Raw genomic sequence first — 11768 nt, 5'->3', positions numbered from 1 at the left:
CAAATTCTTTCCAACAATTTTTATTTCCATAACTTCCACATCTCTTCAAAGGAAAGTTCATTTTCAGGCTTATCATATTTACAAAGAGTACCCTCACTGTATAAAAACAAGAACAAAAACAAAACCTTATTTCTAACTGTCTTAAGTTCTGCATAGCAAAACTTTATCTTCCATTCTACCAATAAATATAAATATACCAATATATTATAAATTTTAAAAATTCTTTAAAAATGCTACTTTTCCAGCAAAAGTAAAACTCCTGGAATAGTTAATTTCTTTTAAAAACTACTTTTGGGAGCTTACTTTTAACTTGTGCTTGCTATGAAAAAAATTACTGTTGACTTAGATACAACTCAATGGAAATGTATGTACTAAGCATTCATGAGGCCTCTGTATTTGATCTCAGCACTACCATGACCCTTTTTTACTTTTACATATTGTCATTTTTTCCTATTAGCATATGATATAATTAATGATGTGCTAAATGACCTCGTTAGAATAAAACAACAAAACAAAGTAGATTTATTTAATTCCCCAAACCCAGGTCATACACAAACTAGCATCAGGATCAAACATTTCCAAGAAATGGCAATAGGCATGTGGCAAACTATCTCTCAAAATGTTTTCAAGATAAATCAGTCCACCAAGAAAGCCCATCCATCTGCTATAGTTTCTTACTATGTACATGTGTACAAATGATCTAAGTGTACAAAACAAGCATATTATTTTATGACTGTTCCACGCACTCAATGTCAGTACTGCTCATGTGATACCTAAAAAAAACAAAAACTAATAATGACAAATGAAGATTGTTGATGGGTAGAGTTAAACTATGAAGGGCTGCAAACTCAGGTTTTGTCCTTCCTCATAAATCAATTTTTGCCCTTTTAGGGATGTCACCCACATTGGGAATGCATACCACAGAGTGGGATGTGGAAGAAAAAAAATATTGAACACCATTTAGTAAATAGGAGTTGCCAAAGTAGACCAGTGATTTTGAAGATTTTCTGCTTTTTCTAAAAGTACATTTTATATCATCTTTGAAAGTTTTATTTGCTTGTTTAAATCCACTGGGGAAAAAAATCTCTTCAATAACAAACTACATTCTTTGAAGATACTGGAAAAATGAATCACTAAGTATCCAGTCTTTATAATTATCACCAACAATAGAAAATGTAAATGGAGCTAAACAATAATTTTGTTGTAAAGAAATGAGGGAAGGGGGGGGGAAAGTGCACAGTTTAATTTTTTAATCTTATTCTAATTTTGAATGCAAATCTAACAATATGTTCATTTATTTACTTCTCTAAGGCAGTTTGATATTTCAACTTTAGAATTTCAATACAGTACTCTATAGATTCCCATCTATTTGTTTTTACAGAGTCAGTTAGTTTGCTTACACATTATCTACCTCTAAATTTGTATCAAAACAGGTACTTAGATTCCTAACTCTATAAATTAGAAAACTATCACAAAAAGACAGTGCTTACTTTACACTTGACTGTCAAGTTTTTATATTCCTGAGAAAGAGCATGACTAATTAACTGCCACAGACCAAACTTAAGGGAGAATGGAATACTTTGTTTAGATATAATTAAGAAACATTTTTCCACACGATATCACAAGGACATATTCTGCCACCACATTCTCAAAGAGCTTTAGAACTATATTACAAAACATCTGGTAAAAATAGCTAAGTCGAATTATGTTCCATTCCAAATTTAAGAGTATCTAGTAGTTTCAAAAAGTAGCGTATAATACAAGCCTTCTATCCCCAACACTGATAAATCTTCTAAATATAAAAATGAAAGAAATTAAATAAGACGTCAGGGATATAGTTCATTGGCACGGTGCCTACCTGGCAATTGCTAAGTCATAAATTCAATTCCCAGTAAGAGAGAGAGAGATAGACAAAGACAGGGAGAGAGGAATTAAATAGGAATATCAGAATATAACTGCAAAAAAAAAAAAATTGGAGTTGGAAATCCTTCCACCTTTCATCAGTGAATACTAATTATTGACAAAATATATACAGCAAGACCTGACTTTATCATCTCTACATAAAAACTGAGATTAGATATTAGAATTAGACATTATCAATAATTCTAATAACTGATTCTGCTCTAGTTTAGTCACCAACAGGCCTAAGAATATATGTTCATCATTTACTAAAGTATTTATAAAAATGTATGTTTTGAATAAAAATGGTATCAATATTAGTAAGATATATTATTTTTACACCTTTTCTCTCTGTGTCTAGGAGCAAAGTTTTTTTTGAGGGGGGGGGGGTCATCCTTTTGTCTGAACCCAAATACCTTGTATTAAATAAAAGAAACAGGTGCAAAGTCTAAAATATTTTTTTAAAGGTAGACAGATACACTGTCTTTCAAATATAAAGTGCAAGCTAGATAAATATATCTTTAAAAGATTGTTCAAGATGGACATGTAGTAAATACTAATTATTATAAGGGGAATAAGAGGAAAAGCAAAGTTTTACAAAGAGTAACTCAAGAAAACCTATCAGCAGTAGAATCAGAAAATCCTTACCTCCCTGGTTAAATAAAAACAAGTCAACTACTGCACTAGTGTGTATTTTCAAGCAAATACAGAAGCAAAACTCATTAGCTCTTTAAAAAATACACACATTTAATGTTGGTCTGTTTTAATTCTAAGTAAAGCAATTCCAAAAATACAAACTGAACATCAGAGCCATGTGAACCACCATGATAAAATAAAACAGACATTCACAATAATTACGTCTAAAGACAGTTCAGCTTGAATAAATCGTATTCCAAGTACGGTAAAGAAAGAAATTACTTAAAAATACTGCTGGTGTTCAGTTAGAATTAAAGGACTTTGGGGAAAATGAAATAATATGATACAGGTGGAGTGTAAAAGGTTACACGGGATTTACATTTTCCATTACCCCTAGATATAAACAAACATTCAAAAATCAACACAAACTCTGTGTGTTATTCAAAATATTGCAGCTGCAAGAAAGGCAACTTTAAATTAATAGCTAGGGGAAAATCAAGTTTTGGTGGAGGTAAACAGAAGTGACAGTTTTTATTTTGCACTTTTGTAAAGCTCATTTATACCTGGTAAACCAGGAACCAAATGCAGGACAATGAAGTTCTCTGCTTCTTTTGGCTATAATGTGAAAAGAAAAAGTCATCTTTTGAAGATGTTTAAAGAAATAAAGCAACTTTCTTTATAAACAGTCAAATAATCAATTAATGGAATAAATAAGTACTAACCCACGTTTTTACCACTGTCATTACTACACTTTACATATTTTCATTTTGGCAGCAAATTCCCCAATTTTTTGTCTAAAATCCACTGATCACTTTTACAAATAAAATGTATAGCCACCAAAATAATATTCTTCTGTTTACTCTTTGGCTAAGAAACAAAACAGAACAAAACAAAAAGAAACAGAAGACAATTCTAACACTGGTGATAAAAGAAACTGTTTTTTTTTTAAACATGTAAAATAAAGTTATCAATTTAAATCTTGGTACATTTTATAAAAACAAGAGGTAATGTTGTAATAAAACAGCAGAAGCCTCCGCTGGCAACATACTGTTTGTTAACCCTGTGCAATAAAATACTTTGTTCATACTACACTTATTCAAACATGACTAACAGTTACTACAGACATTTCAGGAATCTTCACCTGACTCCCACAAACTTACTGTTAAAACTGAGAGACATTTACAATCATAATGTGCCATGAAAACTTGAAAACGTTACTTCTGGTAGGAATTAATGTCGATATGATTTGAATTTGCTTTAGGTACTGAACAGCTGAGTTACAAGGACTGAAAGTAAAAAGCATTCTAAAAGCCCATGAACACTGTTGTTCACATCCCTCTTCAGTACACACTAAACTTGTTTGACACATTTCTCTTCATACATAGCAAGCAACAGCACCCAATAAAAGCCTGAGAAGAAATGCTGCTGTGTAAATACTGCAACTATTCCTGAAAAAAGAATTATGGGATATATACTCCAAAGCTGCCCATTCCCATAATTTGTATTGCATAGGTCACATAATCACACACATATATATACACATATGTGTATATATATGTACATGCAAAGAATATATTAAGACGACAATGAAGTCTAGTCACAGAGCAATTTACAGGCTCAATATATTTTTTACACTTTGCTTGAAAGAAAATTTCAATTATTTTACAGTCTTTCGGTAGTCATTATATACACTGCACTTTATGAAATCTAAAAGGTACTGAAATAAATTTTTCTCCCAACATTTTGGTATAACAAAACAGACAATGTTTCTCCAAATACTTGTGCTATCTACATGATCTGTTTGCTCTGATAACCACTAATCACAAAAACTGACTCAATGGAATAATTAGAAAAATTACCTAACACCATGCATGGGTTTGAATCATTTTTAATATCCTATCCTAGAAACATTCTACAAATCTTACGATTTAAAAAAATTAAGTCTCTGTTCTGATTTTTAAAAGATATCTTTTTTTGACAATATCCATAACAGTGACAAGTACACATTAAGGCTAGTATTATCTCTTTTGTGAATATTTTGTTTTGTTGTTTAAGAAAGACAGTAAAAGCCAGGCTCCTTTAGGACTTTGAGCTGTACCTACAGAAAATGAGTGCAGTGAACATAATATTCAGTCCTACAGTCAGGACGCAGTTGCTCCTTCCCATTCCACAAGATACTGCACCTTTCCATCAAGTGTCACCCGACGAGCCAAAACTCGGTACTTTTCGCCACATGCTATTCTACCTGCAGCACCAAAATAACTAGTAATTGAGTTTTTCAGATGATTGAGCTGTAACTCCTGATCTGCTAAGTTATTCAGAATCTCTGTGTTGAGTTCTTCAAATTGATAATCTTCTTGGCCTTCATCGTCTTTTACAATTTCTGAGTTCTGAGTCTGGAGCGCTCTTCTTGGAAGACGACCTCTTCTTCTACGCAAATGTGGTATTGTAGCAGGCCAAGATCTACCTGTGCGAGTTCTTTTCCTGGAGTCAGATAAGCTATGAAATAGAAAAGGCCAAAATGGTCGACTAGGTTTGGAAAGCATCCTTTGTCCAAACAGTATGTCCTGTTTATTTTAATTATGTACCCTTGATGACATAAAAGCCAACCAAACCAATACAAATGTAAATCAACAATCACTTGCTTTCATTGTATGTAGATTTTGTCACCTTAAGCCTGACTGTGGTAGAGTGTTTTCTTCCTGAACTGGGTACTGTTACTAAGCTTTAAAGAATCAGAGCAAATATTTAATTAGGAGATCACATAAAGCAAATTCTTACCAATAAGCCCTAAGTCAAACATTGTCAACTATCTCATTGAAAAAAAAAAAGATCATTCATTCATTGACCCAAATATTGAAAAAGCACTAAGACACTGTTCCATAATGCTTAAATACTAAATAAAATATAGGTTTTCTTACTACCAGTTCTAGAAATAACAATCACAAATAATAATCACAAATTAGAAGTCAAGTTGCTCTAGGTCTACCTCTGTCTCTATTACTTGACCAAATTGAAATTTCTTATCCTCTGTGTTTACTTGAAACATAATCCTTAGATCTTTTCTACCACAGAAATACAATGATCTTATAACCAAAGAATCTTGTACCAAAGGAAGACTATAACAGATAAATTCCATAAAACCATACTTCTTAAAGTAGTTCAGTGTTGTTATGTTGGTTAACATATAATACTGGGATTGTCATAAAACACCCCAAACACGTGTCACATTCTTCATCTAAAAATGGAAATAACATATGTTTCAAAAAAAAATTACATTAGATAATGTACTTAAATAGTTTTGCAAAGTACAAAGTAAAAGAACAAAAACATCTCACAGTATTATTATTATTTAATGAACAGGTTATACTTTATTGTTAAAATTTTAGTAATTTATAAAGCAGAATTTGTATTATGAATAAAAATTAAAAACATTGGGGCTGGGGATATAGCTCGGCAGCATAAGTACCTGCCTTGCAAGCAGGCGGTCGTGAGTTCGATCCCCAGTACCGATAAAAATGAAAAAGACAAAAATAAAAATAAATAAATACATTTAAAACTTAAAAACTAATTTTAAGTTTACAAAAGAAAATTCTGAGTTTAAAATCTTTTTTACTAATAAACACATGCATGTGCTCAATTCCTACTTAAAAAAAAAAAAGATCCTCAGCAAGATGTACCTATATAGTACAAACATTAAACAACCTATCCGCTTCAATATCCACAGACAAAATTTCCTAACAAATTTGAAAAACAGTACCTTTACTCTAAGCTGCAAAAATATTCAGATGAATACTAAAAACTTAATGAATCTACACACAGACTTTCAAAAAGCCTACCTGTGTCAACCTCAGTAGGTAAAAAGTTATTCAATCATTACATTACCATGAAAAACAACCTAAAACAAAATTAGTAAAGAAGAACATAAAAGATCTACCCGTAATGCCTGGAAATACTAGACGAGGTAGTTTCTTTTGTACTGGAAGCACCCGTGAAATCCATATCTGAGGTATTGGATGAATGTGCAGTTCCCTCAGTTATCCTGAGACAGAAGAATTTTACATGGTGTAATGACTATTTTACACAATAGAAACAAAAGTTTCTCCTAAAAAGACTTCTAAGAGAAAAAGAACTTTCTATTTACCCTATAGAACAAGGTAAATCCAACGCAGGATTTTCAGAAACTGAATCCTTATCCTGGAAAAATTTAAAAAAATTTAAAGCATAGTTCTACAGTTAGCAGAAAAAATACTAGCTTCTTAGTAATTTTAAACATCTTTCCTTTCTGAGAACATGTATCAACATATTCTCTTACCAAAGGTGGCTCAGCAGTTTTTTGTATCATTTTTCTCGTATATGGGCCAGGAGGACGACCTACAGATTTTTTCTTTCCTTTTTTATCAATTCCATTACTTATGTCTCTGAAACAAAAAAGGATTATGTATTTAATCTCTGCATAAAAGAAAACAAAAAGAAAATAGCTTTACATATATAGACATGCTTTAATTTTTATATTAATAACATGAAAATTATATTATAACTTAATCAACAGCAGACCATTTGTCCTAATTTTAATATTTCTGACTTAGTTACATGTGAAAATTTTAAGTAAAAAATTTTTTTACATAATTTTTACTTTAATTATGGTATATACATACCTCCTAAAGATTTAAGAAAACAATTACAACCAACCAGACATCCATACTGGATGGGAAGATTTTAAAACTTCTAAAAGTCTCATTTTTATTTAGTTTTGGTTGTTACTTCATGGTGGGGGTGTTTTCAAGAATTTACTCTGAAAAAGGCTGAAATTAGCAGTCAGCCTCATGGAAATATCAATGTTAAAATTATGGTAACTTATCAAATAGAGGTTATTTACACACACACACACACACACACACACACACACACACACACACACAGTTCTAGACTAACACAGAGAATGAAGTCCAATGTGGCAGAATATAGAGAGAAAGAAGTAAACAATCCTTCATATTGGTAAGAAGTCTTCAATATGGCAAACTCAGAAAGACTTAGAAAATGATGTTTCAAACAGAAAACTGAGTATCAGGCAACAAAAAGGAAAAGAGTGCAACAGTCAAGGGTACTTCTAAATGAGACAGCAAGTAGCAATGAAGAATACCTAATTTACTCATCAAAAAGAAATTACTCTAGAAAGAAGCTATTAGATAGGGATAACAAAACTATTCCTAATATTGAAATTTATAATATACTTAGAAGTTCACAGACATATACACAAGCAAGCTAATAAAATAGAGTGCTATGAGAAAGTTAACAAGGAAAGTTCAGTTAAAAAAAACAAGGAAAAGAAAAAATACTATATAATAGATTAAAAAGAAGCAAAAAGAAAGCTAGGGATAACTATCCTTTCTAGCTGACAAAGTAAGGTTGAACAGTGAAAATATGAAGAAGGTAAAAGTAAAGGACAAAGAACAAAACAGAACTAGATGAATAATCAAGTGTTAAGGATAAGATGGAAGACAAACACATTTTTAAAAAGTAACATTTACAAGGACTACAGGAATACTAGAAAAAATATTCTCAAACTTAAAGGACCAAGCCACATGTAGGGCTCAAGACTGAGCTGCCTTTTTAAAAAGTTGAACTCTTATTGGGTGACTGACAGCTACCCAAGATGAAGCATCCTATTAAGAACATCATAAGAAAAAGAAAATCCTGTGGAACTGGGGGGCTTTAGACACAGTCTTGTTACGTAGTGCAGACTGGCCTTGAACTCACTATGTAGCCCAGGCTGGACTCAAGCTCACAGCAAACCTCCTTACTTAAGGATCCCAAGTGCTGGTATTACAGGTGTGTGCCACCACACCTGGCTTTTTCTATTTTCTCTCTTTTTTTAAAAACTAGCTCATTGACTAGTAGCAAAGGATTAGAGTGATAGAATTTCAAAGAAATAGGAATAATAAGCATTTCTTCAAGTAAAAAGCTTAAAGTAGTAGTATCCATTTTATCACAAGCTTCAAATACTGTAACAGCCTGTCTATGCTTTGTATTTGCATTTTTCCACTCTCCAATATGACTATTGTATATTTTTTCATTTACTCTTTAAATTCCCACATTATATAACCACCAGCTTTTATCTCATGGTCTACAGAGAAACCAGAAATTACCACACACAATTAAGTCATCTTACTTATTCCTGAAATCAGTAATACAACCAGAATATCTCATCTTTTCCTTTTTCCACCTCATTTCAAGATAGGTGTTTCTCTTCTTATCAAATGCTATTCTCACATTAAGGTTCTAGATCAGTGGTGGTGAACCTATGGGCATGGATGCTATAGTAAGTAGGCTGTTTGTATCACTCAAAGGTTCACCAACACTGCTCTAGATCCTGTGCTTTTCAGTTTCTCAAAGATACTGTCTTCCATTAGTTCCACTTTCTCCTATGCCAATCTCATCTTTTCCACTGGATTACTTCTACTGGCACATAAGTATCTTGTATCTAATTTTAAAAAACCATCACTTGTTCTCATTCTCCTCTTCAGTTGCTATTCCATCTGTGTGCTTTCCTTCATAGTAAAACGTAAGCCTAGATGACATTAGCTCTTTACACTTTCTGCTTCCTCCAATGTATTTCAGAATTGTTGAAAATACCCCTATCATTATTATTTTGAATCTGTCTATTCCTCACACATAGGTGAAGCCTAGTTTCGATATGAAAATTGAGAAGTGCCTGATTCAGTAACATTTTGATGTATCCCAATCTGGCTTGTATCTTTACTCCAAAACTACTGTTTTTCATTAAGCTCACTAATAAAAAAGTATCCAAAGTAAACATTTCTCTATCATCTTAATCCACCTCTCACCAGCATCCTTGAACAGTTTAAGAACATCTTTCTTAAAAGACTCTCTCTATGGTATTTATGACATTATTGTGCTTTCCCCCATCTCACTCATCTAGCCTCTATTATTTTACCTCTTCCAAATTAATGATTTTTTCCCCTCTTTTCTGGAGACAAATAAGCTAATGAGAAAAACTAAGTACCTCAGTCTGACTTCAAATTTGTGGTGATCCTCCTACTTGAGCCTCCTAAGTGCTGGGACTGCAGACATATGTCATCATAACTAGCTTCCAAACTTATAAACGATATCAGGGAACATTCTGAGCCATAATCTCTTTTTCACTTGTTCTTTAAATTTCGTTCAATCTTAGTTTGATAAATCACCTTCCAAATTTATATCATTTTTTCTGACCTCTCTTCTTCTCTGAGCTCCTGACTTATACATCTAACTGCCTACATTTCAAATATACTCTCTCCATTCCGTTATCATTTATCCCTGCACAAGCAACATTTTTTCACCCAGAAAACAGCAAGCCTATTTTTTTTCTTGGTTTCTATTTTAATCTACACTACCCATTCTAGACAGACAATCCAAATAATTCTAAGATAATTAAACCTGATTAGGTACATTAAATTGATGTCATTCTTAGAAAATAACCCAAAGTCCATGCAAGACTATAAAAGCCTACATATGATCAAGCTCCTCCTCTATGAATTCCTAGAATATCTGCTATGGCATTTGTGCTTGTTATTTTTGCTAGCTGAAGTATTTTTCCTTTATTCTTCACAGGTTATTCTCATTCAAGTCTCAAATATGAATAGTCCTTCCTTAAGCCTCCCTTTTAAACTAAAAAGTTCCCATCTCTATAAATCCCAGTAAAGTTTAAATAAAACTGCATGCCATTTCCTATATAGCATTAGCATGATCAGTAATTATTTTACTTACCACTTGTCTTCCCCTTTAGAATGTAAAACTCCCCACTATAATTCCATGAGAAGAAAATCTGCCTTGTCATTGTATTCCTCTTAGATAATGAGGAATTTGATAAATGTGTGGAATAAATGAATGAAAAATAAATGAACAAACAAGCACGTCAGTACTTAAATCAATACTTTTCTTTTTTTTTTACCAGTACCAGCGATCAAACTCACGACCACTTCCAAGTGCTTATGCTGCTAAGCTAAATCCCCAACCCAATACTTTTCATACTTTACTTAAAAAAGAAATTATTGGACAGGGAAAAAAAAAAAAATCAAGGTTAACTGTCACTTGTACTTTCAAATATACTGAGACTAAACAACATACATTTTTAATTACAAATAAGTTAAAGAGAAAAACTAAGGCACACATCAACTTTTACCTTGGATCAGATATAGGTTTGGATGCCTTTCTGCCTTTAATTTTAAATTCATGGGATGTTCCTTCAGGTTCTTTCTCTGCTTTGAAAGCCACATTTGGTGGCACAGGAGGAACACGAATTCGCAACCCAAACAAATGCTTCTTCTTCTTTATTTCTTTCCCAGACATAAACCTAAATTTTTAAAAGAATTAACTAAAAGTTTAAAAACTCAACACATATACACAGGAGACCCTCTTTTAAACTTTCACTCCTAAATCTCTATATTGATGCCATAATCTAATACTACAAAAGCTCCTTAATTTCCCTTGCATCCCTTGATTCTTATCTGCCAGTCCACTATACAATATATTATGCGAAAAGGGATAAGATCAAAAGGGAAAAAAGGCACATGTCTACTTTTCTTTCTAAAACAGGACCATTCACCAAGCATGGTGGGAGGTAACTGTAATCCAGGGCTCTCTGGGTAACATATAGAGATCCTGTCAGAAGAGAAAAGGTGAGAAGAGATGAGAGGAGAGGAGAGGAGAGGAGAGGAGAGGAGAGGGGAGGGGAGGGGAGGGAAGATGAGAAAAGGGGGTACAGAAAGGTGTGTTATATACATGTACCAACTCCCCATAATAAATGTAATCATTATGTGCTCCGAACATGTAATAGTTAAAATTAAAAAGCAATAATAATTGGCTAGCAATGTAGCTCAGTACCCCTGAAATCAAATGGTTCCAAGAGAAAAATATGGTAGGCAGGCCAAGTACAGCGGCATACACCTATAGTCCCAGCATTCAGGAAGCCAAGGCAGACCACTTGCAAGCCCAGGAGTCTGAAGTCAGTTTGGGCAAAATAGTAAGACTCAAAATAAGGGGAAAGATAAAAGTATCTAACTTGTTGATGCAAGGAAGAATGGAACAAAATAGTATCTTTAATGTCAGCACATTCTTCCCGTTTTAGTGTCAGCTGTTAGAAATATCTCAAAAAAGTTTTAAGAAAAGAATTCTATCTCAAAGTGGATCTGTTAGGAAAGAAAATCTGTCAGAAACAGTAAACGACAGAA

At 32.8% G+C, this 11768-nt stretch overlaps 1 protein-coding gene across 19 annotated transcripts in view; it reads right to left on the bottom strand.

Moving 5' to 3' along the window:
- Nucleotides 1-493: 493 nt before the first annotated feature.
- Nucleotides 494-11768, bottom strand: part of Mtf2 (metal response element binding transcription factor 2) — a 60128-nt gene continuing 48853 nt past the window's right edge. For all 19 annotated transcript variants that reach the window (XM_063254373.1, XM_063254365.1, XM_063254395.1 and 16 more), the window contains 5 exons: nt 10721-10891; nt 6851-6956; nt 6680-6732; nt 6473-6577; nt 494-5034 (listed from right to left, as the gene is read on the bottom strand). In XM_063254373.1, coding sequence (XP_063110443.1) covers nt 4677-5034; nt 6473-6577; nt 6680-6732; nt 6851-6956; nt 10721-10891 — 793 coding nt within the window. In that variant the 3' untranslated portion in view covers nt 494-4676. The remainder of the gene's footprint in view (nt 5035-6472; nt 6578-6679; nt 6733-6850; nt 6957-10720; nt 10892-11768) is intronic.

The sequence above is a fragment of the Cavia porcellus genome, unplaced genomic scaffold (genome assembly GCF_034190915.1).
Source record: "Cavia porcellus strain 051 isolate PalLab524CR breed Dunkin Hartley unplaced genomic scaffold, mCavPor4.1 scaffold_1, whole genome shotgun sequence".
Classification (NCBI taxonomy): domain Eukaryota; kingdom Metazoa; phylum Chordata; class Mammalia; order Rodentia; family Caviidae; genus Cavia; species Cavia porcellus.
This window is presented reverse-complemented; position numbering and strand designations above follow the sequence as displayed.